Below are 23,139 nucleotides of genomic sequence, written 5' to 3'. Positions count from 1 at the left end.
TTGCTGGACCTGCATACTAACCTTTTGCAATTTATGCACGAGGACACCCAGATCCCTCTGCATCTCAGAGTTCTGTAGTCCCCCACAGAAGCATAGAATCACAGTGCAGAAGAGGCCATTCGGCCCATCAAGTCTGCACCGACACGTGAGAAACACCTGACCTACCTACCTAATCCCATTTACTAGCACTTGGCCCATAGCCTTCAATGTTATGTCATGCCAAGTGCTCATCCAGGTACTTTTTAAAGGATGTGAGGCCACCCGCCTCCACCACCCTCCCAGGCAGCGCATTCCAGACCATCAACACCCTCTGGGTAAAAAAGTTTTTCCTCACATCCCCCCTAAACCTCCTGCCCCTCACCTTGAACTTATGCCCCCTTGAGACTGACCCTTCAACTAAGGGGAACAGCTGCTCCCTATCCAACCTGTCCATGACCCTCATAATCTTGTACACCTCAATCAGGTCGCCCCTCAATCTTCTCTGCTCCAAGGAAAACAATCCAAGTCTATCCAACCTCTCTTTATAACTTAAATGTTTCATCCCAGGCAACATCCTGGTGAATCTCCTCTGCACCCCCTCCAGGGCAATCACACCCTTCTTATAATGTGGCGACCAGAACTGTACACAGTACTCCAGCTGTGGCCTCACTAAGGTTCTACACAACTCCAACATGACCTCCCTACTTTTGTAATCTATGCCTCGATTGATAAAGGCAAGTGTCCCACATGCCTTTTTCACCACCCCAGTAACATGCCCCTCTGCCTTCAGAGACCTATGGACACGCACGCCAAGGTCCCTTTGTTCCTCAGAACCTCCTAGTGTCATGCTGTTCACTGAATACTTCCTTGTCAAATTACTCCTTCCAAAGTGTATCACCTCACACTTTTAAGGGTTAAATTCCAACTGCCACTTATCTACCCATTTGACCATCCCATCTATATCTTCCTGTAGCCCAAGACACTCAACCTCACTGTTAACCACCCGGCCAATCTTTGTGTCATCCGCAAACTTACTAATCCTACCCTCCACATATTCATCTATGTCACTTATATAAATGACAAATAATAGGGGACCGAGCACAGATCCCTGTGGTACGCCACTGGACACTGGCTTCCAGTCACTAAAGCTTCTGTCTGTCATCATCCTCTGCCTCCTACAACTAAGCCAATTTTGAATCCACCTTATCAAATTACCCTGTATTCCATGTGCATTTGCCTTCTTTAAAAGTCTCCCATGTGGGACCTTGTCAATGGGTTTGCTGAAGTCCATATAAACTACATATAAACTACCCTCATCTACACACCTGGTCACTTCCTCAAAAAATTCAATCAAATTTGTTAGGCATGATCTCCCTCTGACAAAGCCATGCTGACTATCCCTGATCAAACCTTGCCTCTCCAAGTGGAGATAGATACTCTCCTTCAGAACTTTCTCCAATAGTTTCCCTATCACTGACGTGACACTCACTGGCCTGTATCCCCTGGCTTATCTCTATAACCCTTCTTAAATAGCGGAACCACATTAGCTGTTCTCCAGACCTCTGGCACCTGCCCCGTGGCCGAGAGAAATTAAAAATTTGGGTCAGAGCGCCTGCGATCTCCTCCCTTGCCTCCCTCAGCAGTCTGGGACACAAATCATCTGGACCTGGAGATTTGTCCACTTTTAAGCCTGCCAACATCTCCAATACCTTGTCACTCCCTATATCAATTTGCTTAAGAACCTCGCAGTCTCTCTCCCCAAGTTCGATACCTTCATCCTCGTTCTCTTGGGTGAAGACGGATGTGAAGTATTCATTCAACACTCTAGCAATGTCCTCTGTCTCCACCCATAGATTGCCCCCTTGGTCCCTTATGGGCCCTACTCTTTCCCTGGTTATCCTCTTCCCATTGATGTACTTATAGAATATGTTGGGATTTTCCCTACTTTTACCAGCCAGAGCTTCTCATATCCACTCTTTGTTCTCCTAATTGCTTTCTTAAGCTCCACCCTGCATTGTCTGTACTCCACTAATGCCTCTGCTGATTTGCTTCCCTTGGACCTGCTAAAAACATCTCTATTCCTTCTCATTGTAACCTGAATATCTCTGGTCATCCATGGTTCTCTGGTCTTGTTACTCCTTCCTATCACCCTAGAGGGAACATGTTGAACCTGTGGAACCTCTCCATTTCCTTTTTGAGCACCCCCCATATGTGGTTCCAGAAGCTTGGCTCTGTCCGCACTCCCTGGAGGAACCAGTGTCCTCATCAGCCTCCAAAATGGAATACCAATTTGCGAGCGGGACCCCAGGGGACTCCTCATGAGTTAGAGTATATGCTTCTTTTTTATTCTTCCTGCCAAAATGGACAATTTCGCATTTTCTCACATTATACTCCTTTTTCCAGATTTTTGCCCACTTACTTAACCTATCTATATCCTTCTGTAACCTCCTTATGTCCTCTTCACAACTTACGTTCCTACCTATCTTTGTATCATCAGCAAATTTAGCAACCATATTTTCATTCAAGTCATTTATATAAATTGTAAAAGTTGAGGTCCCAGCACTGATCCCTGTGGCACACCACTTGTTACATCCTGCCAACCAGAAAATTACCCATTTATGCCTATTCTCTGTGTCCTGTTAGCTAGCCAATCTCCCATCCACGTCAATATGCTACCCCCTACACCATGAGCTTTTGTTTTCCACAATAACCTTTGATGTGGTACCTTATCAAATGTCTTCTGGGAATCTAAGTACAGTACATCCACAAGTTCCCCTTTAACCACAGCACTTGAGGCTCCTTCAAAGAACACTGACAAATTGGTTAAACTTGATTTACTTTTCACAAAACCCTGCTGACTCTGCCTGATTACCTTGAATTTATCTAAGTGCCCTGCAATAATAATAATTTAATAATAGAATCTAACATTTTCCCAATGAGCTAAGTGGCCTGTACTTTCCCACACTACCATTCAGCATCATGCTGTTGTGCAGACTTCAAGGGAGAGATTCAGGTACCTTTTATCAAAATTACAGTGGATGATCGGGAATCCCTCTGCTGAAACTCAACTGCAGCATTTAATAGAGCGTAATGGTCGGTAAGTCCTGCTGGAAATAGGCACAATCATTACAACAAGATAAGTTTCACACAATTACAGGGAGAACAATCACACTAATATATCGTAGAGGTAAATAATTTGTTGATAAATAGGTGCTATTATCTAATAAATCTCATGAAGGAATTACATATTGTCTTCCCTTTCTTTCAGAAACTGAACACATTTCAAAGCGTGAAGTCACAAGTAAGTAGCTTGTTTTATAATTTGGCCAGAATTCTATGGCACCCTGGGGTTTGGAGAGCTGCCGGGGAGGGAGGTTTGGGGGAGTTTAAATGATGAGGTTTATTGGGGACGGGGTGTTTAGGGGTTTAAGGGTAAGCTGGCCAAGTGGAAGCAGCCTGGTCACCAACTTTTAAGCTGGGGCGGGGGTGTGGGGGAAGTGGGGGGGCAGGGATCCCGTCTCCAGCATAAAATTCAGCCCTATGTAGCAAGACTTTGAAGATGCATCATTGCATAATTTTAACGGGTTTAGACACACAAACAGGAACTGGCAGAAAAATACGTGCAAATGTAGACATTCAAAACATAAACACACTCAGGCATACACACAAGCCCACACACACACACACACACACACACACAACACACACGCGCGCGCACACACACACACACAAGCCCACACACACACACACACACACACACACACACACACACACACACAACAGACACGCACACACGCACACACATAAGCCCACACACACAACACACACTCACAAAAGCCCACACACAGGGCGGAATTTTCTGTGCTCGTTGGAGCGGACATGTTTGGCAGTGTGAACGGACAGTATGGCAAGAAGGCCAAAAATCGGTTTCAAGACATCGTGAAGCCAGTTTGCAATTGTTCACTCTACCCGCCAATGGCGGGCTGTGTTTCCTGCCATCAGATGTCGGGAACTTCATTGTTAATACATCTGCATGTCACAATAAGCCCAGCTCGCCGGAATCATCCCGCCATGCTAGATCATCGGAGCACTTTGGCGCGATTGCTGGCGTGTAATGTTTCACAACTGAACATAAGCGACATGCACTTGGCGAGCTGCACTTCGCTCGGGACTTTGAGGCTTGTTTGCCCACCTTGCTTTGGGCAACATTTATGGTTCTCAGCGCCAGGCTTCACAGGCAGCACCACATCACTTTTAGGGGGACTCACTTTTGAGACCAACCATAAGGTGGGGGTGGATTTTCAATGGCTGCAGAGCTGCAGGCCTGCAGGGCTTGCTTCGGAAAGGGAGAAAAGTGGCCTCAGGCAAGGGAAGAGGCTGCAGGGTGAGAGCATTACTGCGGAAGGGGGGTATCCCAGGGTATGTGCAGGGACACATGTTGTTGCGTGCAAGTGGCCTCCAGAGGGTCAGGGCTGAGAAGGCAGTCTCCAGACGAGATGAGGCCAGATGGAGATGTGAGGGCGTGTGCAAGAGTGAGTGGTGATGTCCCTTGAGCTGGCAGTGAGTGAGATGCCAGTGAGTGTGAGTATTGTGAGTTTAGAGTGATGAGATGGTTGCCTTACCCTGGCGGCATGGATGAGATCATTCATCCCCTTTCTGCACTGGGTGTTGAACCCCTTCTGTGCAGTGTTGGCACTGACCACCACTGTCACCGCCTCCCAAGTTGGAGTGGGGGTAGAGGACATCGCGACGGAGTCCAATGGTGTCCAAAAGGCGTCCCAGGGATGCGTCACTGAATCGGGGGGGGGCTGCACTCTTCTCGGCTTTTGGGGTCATGTCTTTACCAGTGCCCTCCTGGGCTGGAAGCACTGAGAGGTGTGTGCATGCAGCTGCACTTTAAATATGGCGCCCAGAGAGAGGAAACAGCAAGGTGAAAGCATGACGAGTGAAGCAGAGGCCACCTGCCAATGAAACGGTGTGCTTCCTGGGAATGCATGGTTAATGAGGCAGAATTGGGACGATACGGCACGTAAACCCACCATTGCGACCAATGATGTGGTGCTTGATTGGCACCCCACCCACAAACATTCACTCCCTCCACCACTGACACGCAGTAGCAGCAGTGTGTATCATCTACAAGATGCACTGTAGAAGCTCGCCAAGGCTCCTTAGACAGCACTTTCCAAACCCATGACCACTACCATCTAGAAGGACAAGGGCAGCTTACACATGGGAACACCACCACCTAAGTTCCTCTCCGAGTCACTCACCAAACTGACTTGGAAATATATCACCACTGTCTCTGGGTCAAAATCCTGGAACTCCCTTCCTAACAGCACTGTGGGTGTACCTACACCACATGGACTACAGTGGTTCAAGAAGGCAGCTCACTACCAGCTTCTCAAAGGCAACTAGGGATGGGCAATAAATGCAGGCCCAGCCAGCGAAGCCCACATCCCAGGAATTAATTTTTAAAAAGTAAAACGTCCTTTTTCTTGCCGGCTACCACACTTACTGCAAATCTGGGATGATTCTGCCCATAGACACATACAGACATTTACATACTTGCTCATGAATACAAATGCATGGATGTACCCAGTGACACATGCTCCTACACACTTAAGATATATACACATATATTTACACACATTGTTATGATTTAAGATGTAAATGTAATTAGGTTATCCCTCAGCTAACACGAGATGTGCAGTCTGTCTGATCCGAATTCTCAATACCCCTTTATATATTCAGAGATGAAGGGAATGAGGTGTCTCAACTCCTGAAGAGAATTGCAACTTGAGGGTTGTGTTGATGTGTCACCTGTAAATTACTGATAGTAATCTGTTAGGCCATCATGGAGAATGTCTTCTGCGGTAAATAATAGTTATCCCATGTACATGGGGCATGAATTCAAGGAGATTATGCGTGATCCAGGCTAGCTATGCAATCTGAATAATATTGTTTTGAGCAGGTCCAGGGACATTGTAACTGGATGGGAGTGCAATGCTCCCATTCCCTGGGGATCCTAATATACTTAGTTTTACACTCTCTCTCTTTGTGCCCTACAGGGTGTGAATTTATCAAAAAACTGTCCGAAATGGCAGTTAAAATGCGCAAGTTTATTTATCCACTGGAAAGCTGCCCGGAACTCACCTGGTGGGAATTTTAACTGAGGCGCGTCATTCCCTACGGTGGAACCGGACGTGGGCGCCACATCCACTCTCTTCCTTTTTGCTGGTTCCCACGCAATTACAATTAAAATTAAAGGTGCCGGCAGCGAGCACGGAAGACACGTGAGATCATGTGACAGGGAAAGATTTTTGGTGGTGAAGCCCGCTATCAGCTGACAATGCTGCAGCTATGGGCGAGCTATAAAAGAGCCTCCTAGACAAACAGGGAGTCTCCGCTTAACAGTCATACCTTTCCTGTCCATTAACATAAGCCTTATGGAGAGCGCAAAGGTGGCATGGGTGATTTTTTAAATTTTAATTTTACTTGTAATTATTTCAAATTTCCTTTGCCTTACTTTATTCATGTGTGCATCATCGTTATTCGTTGAGGCTAGTTTAGCCAGAGAGCTACATTCTGGCACAGCTCATGGTTGGCACACATTGATGGTTACAGGGGGATTTAGGGACATTTGTTTATTGTGGAAAAAACATTGTCATGCTTTGCATTATTGAATGTTCATGTTAGTGTCCAGTGTTGTACTCCATCCTTTAGGACCTGGCTGAACTCGCAGGCTCAGCTAGCCCTCCGTTCTATATATTGTAAAGGACGTTGTCCGAGATCACTCTCAGTGGGGATAATTGAAGGTGAACTCGAAGCCCTGTGAGGATTCTCCAGCCAACATCCTGAGATGGGCCTACATGTGGACAGTACTGACACCGCCTTTAAGCCCCTCATTTTCTTACATTGACTGTCTGTTCCCACCGCCCCCACCATACCCACGACACTAGCCCCTTTCCACTTCATTTTTCCATGCCACCCCGTCCCCACTCCACACCCATCCTCGACCATTGATTCACCCTTGCCAAGCCTGTGCCTCCATGCAAGCTGCTATTCTCCTGCTCCCCTCCCTTTTGCTGTTGAGTTCAAAGAGGAAAACCACTGACCCCAGACACAACTGCACAAAGTCAATTGTTGCATATCACCTTTAAGCACACGTGAACTAGGTGCCACGAGATTCTCATGTGCAGCTGACTTTATCATGAAGGTAGGATGTAATTGCAGAAGGTTTTAGCATGCATATGTATTCCAAGTAGGAACCCACCACAGAACAGAGCCCGCAAAGATGTCATTGACTTAATCTCTAAACTTGAACCTGCTATTGGGAAAGCGACATTGCAGAATCCACCTAATTAAGTCACCCCACCCACATGGTTTCCACTTTTGCAGGCCCCATAAAATCCCTCCCCTACCCCTTCCCCCCCCACCCCCCACCTTATTGTTTCTGATCCTAACAGAGACATTTGGACAGGCAGATAAACTGTCCACCCAAAGCTGTCAGGATTCTATTTCATAGATGCTATTGAGAGGCCAATGATACAATTAAGTCCCAAAAGAGAAGCCAGTGTGGTTTCCCACCAGGTGAAGCACAGCCTGATGAGGAGCCAGAAGCTGAGAAGCTGCTGCCTATTCCTGTTTTGCTTTGCTTTGCAGATGCAGGCTTACAGGGAAAATTCAAACCTCTCCCATCATCAGCCAACCCCTTCCCCACTGCAACACTCTTATGGAGCCCCGTTCTCCCTTAATTAGCCTGAGTACAGAGGCTGCTGGCACATTAACGAGGCGCAGAGATTAAAGTTGCTGTGATCTCATATAACTGCAGACGAGCAGGGAGACTAAGTGAAACCAGCAGTTTCCAGCCCGAGACAAACAAGCAGACACAAATCCCTTTCCGTTATTCTACTTCCAGCTCTTTTGTTCCAGGATGTGGCTCAGTGGTAGCACTCTTGTGTTTGAGCCAGAAGGTTGTAAGTTTGAGTCCCATTGCCCTGGCCAGGAAACAGCAACCTGGGTGTGCTGTGTCTGTTGGGAACTCCATGAAGCCCTGAGAGAACTATTGACCTTACTGTGTGGGCTCACACATGATGGATGAAGTACTAATATGCAGAAAACAGAAGCCTTTTTGGCAAACCTGGTCTTTCTTTGAAGAACCAAGTACTATTTGCACCAGGGGTGGCCCCTCTGCCCAGTCATTGATCCAGGATTTTGACCCAATTCAATCATCCAAAGGCCTGTTTTCCTAAAGATAGAACCCTTGTAACAGTTTTATTTTTACTTCTGTACCCTGCACCTGTAGCAATAAATCCACTGCAACAACATGACAGCTGAGATTATTGGAAACCACAATTGTATTTTCACAGGCTCTGGGAATCCCACAGGCTGGGTAACCTTGGGAACCCCTTGTTCCTATTTATACTCCCCCCATGAATCCCGTTAAATATGGGAATATTAAATATAGTATGATAGGAGCATTGTGAATTGCTCGTATTAGCATTTCAATCACCTTGTACAATTTACTGAGACTTTAAGACCTTCAGTACACACCCCCAACCACCCCCCACTCCTCCTCCTCCCCCCACCCACCCACCCCCTGGCCAATCTGGCAGACTCCTCAGATACTGAAGCAGTCCATGTCCAAATGCAGCAAGACCTGGACAATATCGAGACTTGGGCTGACAAGTGGCAAGTAACGTTCACACCACACAAGTTCCAGGCAATGACCATCTCCAACAAGAGAGAATTTAACCACCCCCCAATGACATTCAATGGCATTATCATTGCTGAATCCCTCACTATCAACATCTTGGGGGTTACCATTGACTGGAAACTGAACTGGACTAGCCATATAAATACTGTAGCTACAAGAGCAACTCAGAGACTAGGAATCCTGCGACAAGTAACTCACCTCCTCACTCCCCAATGCCTGTCCACCATCTACAAGGAACAAGTCAGGAGTGTGATGGAACATTCCCCACTTGACTGGATGAATGCAGCTCCCATAACACTCAAGAAGCTTGGCACTATCCAGGACAAAGCAGCCTGCTTGACTGGCACCACATCCACAAACATTCACTCCCTCCACTACCGACACACAGTAGCAGCAGTGTGTACCATCTACAAGATGCATTGCAGGAATTCCCCAAGGCTTCTTGAACAGCACCTTTCAAACCCACGACCACCAACATCTAGAAAGGCAAGGGCAGTAGATAGATGGGAACAGCACCACCTCCAACTTATCCTCTAAGCCACACACCACTCTGACTTGGAAATATATTGCTGTTCCTTCACTGTCGCTGGGTCAAAATCCTGGAACTCCCCCCCTAACAGCACTGTGGGTGTACCTACACCACATGGACTGCAGCGGTTCAAGAAGGCAGCTCACCACTACCTTCTCAAGGGAAACTAGGGATGGGCAATAAATGCTGGCCTAGCCAGTGAAGCCCACATCCCGTGAATGAATAAAAAGAACCCTGTACTAATCTGTGGTGTGTTTTGCACTCTCATTTTAGATGATTCAACATCAGCTCCAGTTTATAAAGGTAAGGAGAGCTCCTTTGGATTAATATCAGCATTTCTTTTTACTCATTAGATCACATTCTGTGTTTCTATTTCTCCAATTCAAAAGCACTTTACTAGTATTTGAAATGCCTTATGTGAATTCAAATTGAAAACCATGTTGTTGACATTGAATTACATAGGATATGCAACACAGAAACAGTCTATTCGGCCCAACCAAACTCTGCTGGCATTTATACTCCTTGTGTCTCCTCCCATCCTTCCTTATCTAATTCTATCAGTATAATTCTCTATTCCACATGCCCTCAGGCTTTTCTGCCTTCCCTTTTGTGGCACCTATATTATTTGCCTCAACCGCTTCCTATGGTAGCGGGTTTCACACTCTCACCATTCTCTGGGTGAATAAGTTTCTTCTGAATTCCCTATTTGATTTTTTTTTTGGTGACTATCCTACATTTATGGTCTCTAGTTTTGTTTTTCCCCACAATTGGAAACATACCCTCTGGGCCAGATTTTTGCTACAGAGGCAGGTGGCTTGAATTGTGAACTTTTGACATAAAGGGCCTCATCACATGCTATTTTCACTCTGGGGGAGATGGGGACTGGATTGAGTTGGGCCCCCTGGCCCCGGAAGCAAATCAGAGGTGCCCACAGGGGTGGGCAAGTGTCAAGTTGGGCTGGTTAGAATACCCATCTGGGTTCTCTGGGCTTCAGACCTGTAGTTTTAAAAGCTGTTTGACCCTCTAGCCCTCAGCCCCCATCCACTCCTCCATGTCCCTTCATAATTCCATGCCACCGCACACCCCTCCGCCTTGCCACGTCCATAGCCATTCACCCAGTATCCACTATGGGTAGACATCAGGAACCATGTAGAGATGAAAAAAATAAACTTCTAACAATTGAATAGAGCTCTCACTCATTCACACTTGATACAGAAAAAAAACTTTCATTCATGCAATGCATTCAAAGATTTTAAATCCCTTCTAGTGGTCAATCTGTTATATGAACATACATACATAGCCATATAACTGCTAATCCTTTAATAGCCTTTTTAAGCTTCCAGTCAAAATGGGAACTCAGCCTTCCTGCTGAGATGAATGCTTTGGAGATTTTGAAACTCAGCCAAGCATTCTCAACTATAATAACAGCCTTGGGAAATGCAACAATTAACGCTTCTGAAACTGCAGGAACAGATGGTAGTGGTTTTTTTAAGCCATGTCAGATGGCCTGTCAATCAAAGCAGTCCATCAGCCAATGTTTTATTCACTCTAACTGACAGCTGCACCCTGTTTTTTCATGTTTACAGGGATGGGTTTTTAAATAACTTCACACCATGACATTTAAACAGAACTTATCTACCCTTTAAGAGTGTTTACAGCTCTGCCATAAATGTTGGACTCTCACACTGCAGGCTATGGCACCTGGAACAGTGAAAATTGCCTGTTTAAGCTCAGCACTACTTTCAAATAGTCCAGCAGATTCATTTTTCGCACCTGTGCGATTCTCACCATGCCCCCTTTCCCCTACTGGCAAAAATGGTTTCAGCTAAAAATGGGGGTGGGACTTTGCATCCAGGTCCCTCCCTTCTTGTTAAAAGGTCACTGGAATCGTCTCAACTCCGTAAAAATCAGGCTCCCTGTGTCTACTCTATCACAACCTTTCAGAACATTAAAGATCTCTATTAGGTCACCTTTTCTTTTTTAAGAGACAAGAGACCCAGCCTATTCATCCTTTTCTGATATGTGCACCTCAGAGATCTTTGTGAATCTTTTTTTGCACTGTACGCAGTGCCCCATTATTCTTCTTATAATACAGAAACCGCAATTGTACACAGTACTCCAGGTGGAGAATTTTCTCCCCATCAGGCGGGCTGGCCAGGAGTGGGCGCAGGTGCGGAGCCGATTGCCGCTCACGACCAGCTGTGCACCGCCATTTTATGTGGGCGGGCCAATTAAGGGCCACCCAGCATGACGCGCACCCGGAAGCGCTCAGCTCTACCTGTGCAGGCGGGGGGAGGAGGGAGAGTCCGGGACTGCACTCTTTCACACGTAGAAATCTCCGTGAGGCACAGAGCTGCCCCAGGGAGATTAAGTTCAGTTTCAAAATTCAAAATAAAAAAAGGTAAAAATTATTTACACATGTCCCCTCATGTGACAGCTTCACATGAGCAGGGACATGTTTATCAAATGTTTAAAAAATATTTATTAATCTAATGAACCCTTCACGAAACCTCATCATGAAAAATGTGAAGGCCGCCTGGGCTCTTTGCCTGCCCGCCAACCTTAAGGTTGAATAGGCTGTCCTGTCAAATTGCTTAATTAATTTATTAGTGGCCTTAACAGGCCTTTGACAGTTTGGTGGGCGTGCAGCCAACTCCAGGGCGCGCCCGCCGAACAAAAGATCGGAATGACCTATGGTGACATCGGAACACCGCACGCCGAATAAAAATCCTGGCCCAAGTGTGGTCTAACCAAGGTTTTACACAAATTTAGCATAATTCTCTACTTTTCAATTCTATCCCTCTAGAAATAAACCCTAGTGTTTGGTTTGCTTTTTTATGGCCTTGCTTTTGGTGATTCACAGATCGTGAGGTCTTGTGGTGCAATGGTTAGTATCCCTCCCTCTGAGCCAGAAGCTCTGGGTTTGAGTCCCACTCCAGGACTTCATGGCCAAGAAAAGTGTGTTCATAATGTAGCCAAACAGGCTGAGTATCAACATGCAAATCCTTCTAACAGATGCCAATGGCAGGTGGTAACAATGGGAGGGATTCTGGTCAACCATGTGATGGAAAGAATGTTGGAACCTCTATCATAGCTCCAGACTACAACATGCATGTTACCACAGCAACGTGGACTCCCTGTGTGAACAGTAACACACCACCTCTCTTAGATACTTTCCTCCTCTACACCATTTAAATTCCTATTATCCAGATCACATGTGATTTCCTTATTTTGCCTACCAAAATGTAACACCTCACACTTACCTACATTAACATTAACTTGCCAATTACATATCTAATGTGCAAGTTTATTAATATCATCTGGTGATTCATTGCAGTTCTCCTCAATACTGACCATCCCCCCAATTTTGCATTGTTCACAAATTTAGAAAGTATGTTTTTGTTTCTAAAGTCTAAATCATCAATATAAATTCTAAGCAACATTGGTCTCAGCACTGATCCCTGTGGGATCCCATTTCATATCTTTTGTCATTCCAAATAGCTACCTTTTACCCTACTCTCTGCCTTGTAGACATCTGGCTAAACATTCTGCTACTTGCCCCTTGACTCCACCTTACTCATTAGTCTATTACGTGGTACCTTATCGAAGGCCTGCTGGAAAGCTAAATATATTGTATCTACTATGTCACCCTTGCCTGCTCTCTCTGTTACCTCTTCATATAAAGAACAAGGTTTTCTGTTTTGACTACTCATTACTGTATTTTTGGTTCCTAGGTGTTTTTAAATTCTCTCCTTTAGTATAGCTCCATTATCTTTTCTAGCACTGATGTCAAATTGACTGGTCTTTCACACCCCAGACAGGTTCTATCTCCCTTCATAAATATAGGCATAACACTAGCTATCCACCAATCCTTTGGCACTACACCTTTCCTAATGGATTATTAGAAATATGTAATGGTGTATTTGCTATCTTTTTCCTAGATCCTTTAAAAATCTGCTGATGCAATCCACCTGGACTAGGAGTTTTACCCTCTTTGAGTTTGATTTTATTTAATATTTCTTTCCTTTTTATTTTAAATACTGTAATATTATTTATAATCATTTTCTGATGTGATATCCACCAGATACTATTTTCTTGTTAAACATGAAGCTTGTTAATTGTTTAATATTTCTGCCATTTCACTTTCACTGCCTATAATCTTATCTTGACTTGCCCTTAGTTCTCTATTTCCACCCTGGCTTTCCTATTTTACTTATGTGCCTGTAGAATATTTTACTTTTTTGTGTTCCTTGATCATTTGATTTCCTAGTTCCTCTTTTCTTTTTGAGTTTTCTTTTACTTTTCTCCTCTACCATGCTCTCTCCTGCTTTCCATGTTCTCAGTGCACACCTCTTTCCTTACCTTATATTGTTCTCTTATTTCTTTATTTACGCATAGTATCTCCTTAGTTTTTAGTTTGTTCTTGTTCCTTTTTAGCGGAATATATTCCTTCTGGACTCTGTTGAACACCACTTTAATTGATTCCCATTGCTGTTCTACATCTTTATTTGCCAATATTATTGTTTACTTTGTTTTCCCAAGTTCTATTCTCAGCACCTCAAAATCCCCTTTTTCCAATCCATTAGCCTGGCCTTTGCCATGCTTATGTCCTTCTTAATTGATATTGTAAACAGTATTATATTATGGTCACTATTACCTAGATGTTCCCCTACATTTACTTCTCTTATTATCTCAGTTTCATTCTCCATTACTGGATCAAGTTTTAGATGCAGAGGTAGAAGTGAATCACTGTAACATTGAACCATTTGAAAATACAATATTTTTTACACCGCCCACTTGATCTCCTGCTCAAAGAGTTGTCAGATTTGGAATTCCAAAAACAAAATTCACAGCCAGGCACTTTGGTGGAACTCCATATGAACCATTGGATGCAACTAGCAAGCTAGACAAATAGTGCAGCTTTCCTTGTTAATACAAAAAGAAAGATCTGCATTAAAAAAAAACTTTTCATGACCAAAGAGATATCCCAAAGCACTTAACTGTCAATGAAGTACTTTTAAAGTATAGTTACTGTTGTAATGCAGGAAATGGGGTGGCCAATTTGCACACAGCAAACTCCTGTAGACATCAGGATGATAATAACCAGATAATCTCTTTTTGTGATGTTGATTAAGGATAAACATTGATCAGTACATCATCCCTATTCTACTTTGAAATAGTGCAAGAAGACATTTCACACCTATTTTAGAGGGCAGATGGGGCAACCTGTCAGCCCAAAAACAGAAGCTCTAACAGTGCAGCATTCATTCAATACTGCACTGGAGTGTCAGGTTAGATTTTGCAGCGCATGTTTTGGTGTGGGATTTCACCCCCTACCTTCAAACTCTGAGGTTAACACACAATCAATTGGGCCACAGCCGACACTGTCAAAGTCAAGGCATGGCACAATTTTCATTTGTTAGGTCTGCTTTTTGTAGAGGAATTATCTTCTGACATTGCAAGACTACGTTGAACTTCTAAACTATGCAATCTCAGACTTCCTGCTTGCCATCTGAAATCGGAAGAATTAAGCAGATATTTCATAACTCTCGGCAAAAATTTATCCTGGTCAAAAAGAAGGACTCAATGAGAAGGATGAACCACCCGTGGTTAACCCAGGCAGTCAAGGAGAATATGAATTCAAAAATTAAGGCATGCAAAACAGTGTAAAATAGTAGTAGGCCAGAGGTTTGGGAATTCTTTAGGAACCAGCAGCGGATGGCCAAAAAGCTAATAAAGAGGGAGAAAATTTATTATGAAAGTAAATAGGCAAGAAATATAAAAACAAACAGCAAGAGCTTCTACGGGTCTATAAAAAGAGAGTGGCTAAAGTGAGCATGGGACCCTTGGAGGATGCGACTGGAGAACTGATAACGGGGAACAGGGAAATGGCACCTATATTTTGCATCGGTCTTCATGGTGGAGGACACTATAAACATTCCAAAGATATCAGATAAGCAAGGAGCTAATGGGAGGAAAGATCTTGGAGCAGTCTCTATCATGAGGGACAAAGTATTTGACAAACCAATGGAACTAAAGGCAGAAAAGTCACCAGGACCTGATGGCCTGCATCCAAGGGTTTTAAAGGAAGTGGCTGCAGAAATAGTGGGGGCATTGATTGAAATATTTCAGAACTGGATTCCGGGAGGGTCCCAGAGGATGGGAAAACCGCTAATGTGAAGTCCCTGTTCAAGAAGGGAGGGAGACAAAAAGCAGGAAACTATAAGCCAGTCAGCCTAACATCTGTAGTTGGGAAAATGCTAGAATCCATTATTAATGAAAAAATAGCAGGACATTTAGAATCACAATCAAACAGAGTCAACATGGTTTTGTGAAAGGGAAATCATGTTTGACAAATTTGCTAGAGTTCTTTGAGGATATAACAAGCAGAGATGATAAAGGGGAATCAGTGGATGTAGTGTATTTGGATTTCCAGAAGGCATTTGATAAGGTGCCACATAAAAGTTTGTTGCACAAAATAGGAGCTCACGGTATTGGGAGTAATGTATTAGTACGGATTAAGGATTGGTTAACACACAGAAGGCAGAGAGTCGGGTTTGATGGATCATTTTCAGATTGGAGAGACATAACTAGTGGAATGCCACAAGGATCAGTCCTAGGGCCTCAATTATTTACTGTCTATATTAATGACTTGGAGGTGCGGGCAGTATGCAATGTATCCAAATTTGCTGATGATACAAAAATAGGTGAGAGGGCATGTTGTGTTGAGGACATAAGGAGTCTGCAAGGGGATATAGATAGGTTGAATGAGTGGGCAAAAACTTGGTAGATGGAGTTTAATGTAGGAAAGTGTGAGGTCAAACACTTTGGTAGGAAAAATCAAACAGCAGACTATTATCTAAATGGAGAGAGATTCCAAAAAAGTGCAGCACAGAGGGATCTGGGTGTTCCTGTGCATGAAACACAAAAAGTTAGCATGCAGGTGCAGCAAGTAATTAAGAAGATAAATGGAATTTTGGCTGCTATGACTAGGGGGTGGAAGTTTAAAAATATGGAAGTCTTGTTACAATTGTTCAGGGTGTTGGCGAGGCTGCACCTGAAGTACTGTGTACAATTTTGGTCCCCGTATTTAAGAAAGGATACATTGGCATTGGAGGCAGCTCAAAAAAGATTCACTAGGCTGATTCCAGGGATGAAGAGGTTGACTTGTCAAGAATGGCTAAACAGGTTAGGCCTTTATTCATTAGAATTTAGAAGAATGAGGGGTGATCTTATTGAAACATTCGAGATTCTGAGGGGGCTTGAAAGGATAGATGACAGGGTAGAAGAAGGGACATAATTACAGAATAAGGGGGCACTCATTTAAAACTGAGATGCAAAGAAATTTCTTCTCCCAGAGGGTAGTGAATGTCTGGAATTGTCTACCCCAGGGAGTTGTGGAGGCTAGATCATTGAAAGTATTTATAGAGGCAGTAAATAGATTTTTGCCTTTTCGGGGCGTTGAGGGCTATGAGGAGCTGGCACGAAAGAGGAGTTGAGGCCTGGGGCAGATCAACCACGATCTTATTGAATGGTGGGGTAGGCTTGAGGGGGAAAATGGCCTACTTCTGCTCCTATTTCTTATGTTCTTATGTGCCCTTTAGATCTCAAAAGATTGCATTTGATTACAATCAAAGTGATGTTGGATAGTTGCTCTAATGGCTGACCAATGTGCTACAAGTGGGCAACTGTTGACAATCTACTCCTTCAACACAAGGCAATTGTTAATGGTGGACTGAGGCAGGCAGGGGATCAAAATGGCAGTCAACTCTTACTGTGTCAGCCTTGACCAGAATATCAGTGCATTATTTTTAATGACAATATTTACAATATTTATGAATCTGAATAAATATTAACTGGTTTGTATCAAATCTTCTGTCTTTGACAGATTAGCTAGTTGAGACCCATTTAAGGATGGATAAAGGATAGGGATATTTTAAGGCTCCCCACCTACAAATCATTACTCGTGATAAGCATAATTTATGTAACTTTTATTTTCTGGCAATTTAAGGAGAAATGCATGAGTTTTTTTTAAGAAGCCCCAACAAACCAGTTAGATCAAAGATTTCCCTTCACTTACCAACAAGATTTTCCTTTTCCATTCCCAAGCTTCCTGGTCAATATTCATCTTACAACCATCCCCACTAATAGAGACTATATGGTCCTTATCACATTGCTGTTTGTTGGAGCTTGCTGTGCACAAATTAGCCACCACATTTCCTATATCTCACCAATTAAACATAATTCAAATCCTGCATCCGCAGTTTTTTTGTTTTTATAAACATAATTCAAAACTAGTTCATTGGTTGTAAAGCACATTGCGATTCCCTGAGCTTCTGAAAGGTGGCACATCAGGATGGTACAGCGAGTGCTGGAAAAACTCAGCAGGTCTGGCAGCATCTGTGGAGAAAGAAAGAGTTAATGGGCGGGACTGGAAATTCCCGCTGAAAGTCAATGGACGTTTTGTTGGTTCACCAAATATTCTGTCCCGCCTGTGACGGGTCCCGCCACGGGTGGGACCGGAAAATCCCGGCCAATATTTCAAGTCCAAGATGACTATTTCTTTTCCTTTCTATTCATAGTGCAATTCCCTTACACCGATGGAGCAGGGAAACTGAAAAGTTTGAGAAACACTTCTTTCTTTTTTAAAGAAAATCAACAGTTTTCACAAAGTGCTTTTATATTCTGACCCCAGCAGTCCGCTTGGTGAATGGGCAAAATCCATGCCAAGGGCTTTTGGAAATCCTTTACAATGGCACTTGGGGGACAGTGTGCGATGATGACTGGGACATTGTCGATGCCAACGTTGTTTGCCATCAGCTCGGATGTGGGCGTGCCCTCTCTGTGGCAGGAAACTTGCCCTTTGGCAGAGGGACAGGGGTAATCCTGCTGGACAACGTAGACTGCAAAGGGACCGAGTCTTCACTGAGCGAGTGTGGAAGTTTGGGCTGGGCCATCCACAACTGCAACCATTATGAGGATGTGGCCGTCATATGCAACGGTACAAAAATCAGTTTTAATCCTAGGCCTGAGAATTGCTTATACTGGTAAATGCCTCAACAATCTGGTCATAATACCCCAGTGGCTAAACAGCGCCTGCCAAATTTATGGCAGCAGTCAAGAAATTTACCACCCCTCGATGTTGTAATCTCAATTTCAATTTTGGCAGATAATTCCAGATTTGCTCCCATGTCCATTTTCCTCTCCACGTTCCCCTCCTCCCAAAATGTGTGACATGATCTGGGGTACAAAGTGAAGGAAAGTGGAAAGTCACATTGCCAGGAAGCTATTCTATTTACTCTATGTACACAATTCTTATGGTCTTGCTGGCACAGAAGATTCCATCTGAATCAGGTTAGAACACTTAAATGTGATGTAGAGTAAATAAGACTGAACTATTCCCCTGGCAGAAAGGTTGGTAACCAGACAACGCATAATTAAGATAATCGGTGGCAAAAAACCGAAGGGGTAATGAGAATTTTAATTATGCAGCAAGTTGTTAGGATCTGGAATGTGCTGTCTGAAAAGGCAATGGAAGCAGATTTAATAATAACTTTCAAAGGGGATTGAATAAATACTTGATAAAGAAAAAAACTCGCAGGGCTATGGGGAAGTAAGGGAGTGGGTATAATCAGGTATCTCTTTCAAAGATTCAGCACAGATATGCTGGGCTGAATTATCTCCAGTGCTGAAAGCTTTTAAAAATAAATGACGTCGAAATAATGTCATAACACATCCTGCGCCATTTTGTGGAAGTTTTGTTCAATTGAAAGGAAGAACACCGAAGGAAACTAATCTGAGTTAAGCTTTCCTTCTGAGTGTGGCAGGGTTGTATGATACAGCCCACGGTCACGCGGCAGCTGCGCCCTGGCAGTAACCCAGAGGCCGCTGGAAGCCTGTTGGGCCCACAGTAATGTTTGGCTTCCTCCCCCCTGATTTTCTGTGATTCACAGGCAGCATCAGTTCTGTGATTCTGTGATTCACAGGCAGCATCCCTGTCCGACAATCATCCAGCCCAACAGAATGAACAGCAGCTGAAAAGTCAACTGTGTTCAAGTGAACAGGTTCCAAATGTCTGACTTATGCTGGAGTGAGGAGAGAGTAACTGTCCCTGTGGGTCCACTCAACAATGGGCCAGCTGGCTAGAACAGTGGACATACATGACACTGAAACTGGTTACTTTGGTAATGGGAACAGCCTTGTTTATCCTGTCTGCGGGTTATATGGTGGGTTTTCAACTGTGCAAATGAGCCTATAGTGATTTTTATTCACTGTATTTCCTGTACAATGTGCACATTTTCCACTCAGTAGACAATGTAAACACCTTGACCCTGAAACACTGGTTCCTGATCACAAAGGGCAAAAAATGGCCATGAAAGTTATTATTCTAAGATTTTCCGTTAGTCTCCTGCGGGAGTTACAGTGTGAGCCTGGTTAGAACCACTGCAGAATTGTAGGGTCCAATGTCCCCAAATTTCTTTAAAGGCCTTGAGAGCATACCTGGGTGAAATGAACCAGCACAGGCAGGGGATCAAGTAGGGTCTGGCTAGTGTGGCCAGATGTCTGGTTTTATACTGGACAGTCCAGTAGCCAGTCTGCTCACTGTCTGATAGTGGATGGCTTTATGGCTGGTATTTTGTGACTCAGTGCACTTGCCTCGGTGAAGTACTGGCAGGGGCCTGGGCTAATTCCTTTCTTCATCTGCAGTCTCGCCGTGACTGGGACACAGAAAATAGGTTGGTTTTCCTTTTTTTTCTCCCACCCTCGCCACCTGGTGTCTCTTCAACTGCAATGAATCCCCATCCATGATGACATCAACCCCACCCCACAACCCCCTGCCCCCTGTTGCAATGGTGCCCAGTATTGATGGCCTCCGGCAGTGGCCACTAATCCTGTCATCACCAGGCCTGAGGCCTTTCAGCTTGTGCTGAGGTGGGCAGAAGTTCTGACTGCACCCCCACTTTGGTGCCCTGATGTTGGGAAGGGGGCAGGCCCAGCAGGGTGACCTCACAGAGTTTCAGCATTTCCCCCGACCTGCACCTTTCCCTACAGCATCATGGCTCTAAGGCCATAGAAATGGGTGCAAGTGGGAGCCTCGAGAGGTTTCCAGGCCAGGGTCAAAGCCAGGGAAACCCCTGAAAATAGCAACAGGAAAATTTTAAACTGGCCCCCTTTATGAAAAGGAACTGGTTAACAGGGGTGCCCAATGAAACCAGGAGCATTTCTTCCCAGAACTACTTATTTAAATGACTGCCATGCCCCAGCCCCAGGCACTCCAGCTAGGTCAGGAATGCAGGTCTCCAGCGGATTGCATCTCCTGCTCCATCACAGTCACTGCCAGGGAGCCAGGTTGTGGATCTTCAGTCCCCCACAAGAGTACTTGAAAGAACAAGATGAGCACTTAGGGTAAATCAATTCCAGGTCAAAGCTTCTCTTCAGTGTATTCATGATGTAATGTTAACTGATCTTTCTGCCTCTAGATTTCAGCTCCACGCCAATCAACCCGATAAATAAAACCCAAGTATCTGCCTGGGAATACAAACAAGGTAATATTTATACAACAATTCCACAGTCAGCATAATGTTTATTATCTTGAGCAATGATCTACCTGCAAGATTACAGAGACTGACGGCCTGTATAAGTGGAAGTACTGGCCAGGGACATTAGCAGTACCCACAGCAAAATGTAATTCCAAGCTCCAGTGATACATCCACTTGGCTTGCATTTATGAGCTGCTGCAGCCCTGGTTATGAGTTGGCTTCCTCTTCCTCCGTGATCAAGGATTCTTTGTACTGTGAGGCTGTAGACGTAGCGAAGACACTGGAAATGGTAGATATACTTGTACATCCCGTGCTGTAGAACGCCTGTTGATCTGTTTAGGCATTTGAACTGTTGATCACAATGGTAATGATTGGTCAATAATGATCCTGATATCATAGGTTTCAGTGTAACTATGCTCCATTTATGGCAATAGGGCAGATTTCTGACAATGCAGCACTATCCTGTGACAGACTAACCAAACTCAGTGAACCTTGTACTTGGAAACAAATGAATGAAAATAAAATGGTTGACTCTATTATCAGTGGATTGGTATATCTTTCAGTGGACTCCAGTTAGCACTGACTAACTAGTTACTATCAACCAACAAAAGGGGTGAAGAAAGAGGCCTGGTGCATATGTCAATGGAAATTCTGAGCCTGGAGATGAGAAAGGCAAGGACAATACAATAGGTCCAAGGATGAAGGAGAGGGAAAGGGCAGGACAGAACTGAACTTCCTGATGAGTGTGCTTAACCATTCAGTACATTCACAACGAAAGATATCTGGATATAGTATATAAAAATATGGGATCCCATGTAATCTGTATACTGCTGAGAGGAGAGAGTGCCCATAGGTGGTGATAAAAGTTGCATAAAGAAGGAATGAAAAATCAACATTTCTGTTTGTTGAAATGTTGCTCCTCTTCTAGTTTTTTAAATCTAATGTGCTGTAATCTTGCAGCCTTAATATTCAGTGAATATCCTGTTTGAATGGGGTCAGTTTCCATGGCCAGAATTTTCGTGTCGGCATGCAGGGTGGGCCTTGCATGCCGATGTGTAAAATGGCATGTGTCCCAACGTCACTACGCGTCACTCAGATCTTTCATTCGGCGGGTGCGCGCTGGAGGCGGCTGTGCACCCACCAAAATGTCAAAGGTCTGTTAAAGCCAATAAAAAAACAATTTACGTAATTATCACTACTGTCCATCCAACCTTAAGGTTGGCGGGCAGGCGAAGAGCCCCAGTGACCTTCGCATTTTTCAGGAAACCTCATCCACGGGCAGGATGAGGTTTCCTGAAGCTTTTATAAAATAAATAAATTTTCCAAACTTCACAAACATGCCCCAGCTCATGTGAGGGGACATGTCTAAATCATTTTTATCTTTCTTTATTTAAAACATTCCATATGAATTTAATCTCCCTGAGGCAGCTCTGTGCCTCGGGGAGATTTCTGCGCTCTTTCGCGTGCATGGGAAAAAGAGCACAGGTCCTGACTCCCTCCTCCCCCACTGCCCGCACAGGTAGCACTCAGCGTGACCGGCCATGCATCACGATGGGCAGGCCTTAATTGGCAGCGTGCAGCTGATCGCCTGAGGCGATTGGCTCTATGCCCGCCCATGCCCGCTTCCGACCGGCCCACCCAACAGTTAGAAAATTCTGCCCCATGATTTGCTGACAAGCCACACTTTCTGGGCCAGGTGTTGTGGGCTCCCAGAAGGGAAAAACAGTTCAAACCAGTACTCTCAGTTTTTACTGGTGTTCCATTTTAAGTATTACTAGACCAGTTTGGACCAGTATTTTTGCTGGGAACTCCCTTGGAGCTTCTCCCACACCTGCTCCTGCTTTGTCACTGTAACTAAGATGGAACTCCTCCTTAGGGGGCACATTGCTGCTGAAGTTACGATGGTAGAGCCTTTGCACCTCTGAGGAGGTTCCCAATAGTTGTGTTGTCTGGAAATTAACCATGCACCAATTCCCACAATGGGTTCAGTAGGAACTTGGAAAACTGGCTTGTGCTCAGTTAGCTGATCTTGGGCACAGTGGTGTTAAGAGGGCCATAGTTAACCTCCATGTTCCTCAGTTAGGTTGGGTCAAAATCCTAGATTCTTATTCTTGATCACTAAGTAACTCATGCCGGATAGCCTGTGACGATTGGATGTTAGGTTTGGGCAGCTGTCATTCCACTGTCAGGCAGATGGACATACCACCATTCATTTTTCAAATTTATTCACAAAATATGCTCACCAGCATGAGCCCAAGACACCACTTCCCAGAAGGAAAAAACAATAAAAACTGGGAACTAAGAATACTAGTCCAAACTGGTCTTGTATACCTTAAAACACCAGTAAATACTGGGAAATAAGAGTATTGATCCAA

At 44.4% G+C, this 23,139-nt stretch overlaps 1 protein-coding gene across 1 annotated transcript in view; it reads left to right on the top strand.

The window, feature by feature from the left end:
• Positions 1–3,069: 3,069 nt before the first annotated feature.
• The window catches only part of LOC121282862 (scavenger receptor cysteine-rich domain-containing group B protein), a 65,641-nt gene continuing 45,571 nt past the window's right edge, over positions 3,070–23,139 (top strand). Inside the window, 4 exon segments of the mRNA XM_041196676.1 lie at positions 3,070–3,076; positions 3,248–3,280; positions 17,920–18,225; positions 20,705–20,770. Coding sequence (XP_041052610.1) covers positions 3,070–3,076; positions 3,248–3,280; positions 17,920–18,225; positions 20,705–20,770 — 412 coding nt within the window.

This window comes from Carcharodon carcharias, chromosome 10, assembly GCF_017639515.1.
Source record: "Carcharodon carcharias isolate sCarCar2 chromosome 10, sCarCar2.pri, whole genome shotgun sequence".
In the NCBI taxonomy this organism is placed as follows: domain Eukaryota; kingdom Metazoa; phylum Chordata; class Chondrichthyes; order Lamniformes; family Lamnidae; genus Carcharodon; species Carcharodon carcharias.
Note: the sequence above shows the minus strand (reverse complement) of the source record. Positions and strands in the feature narration are given on the sequence as shown.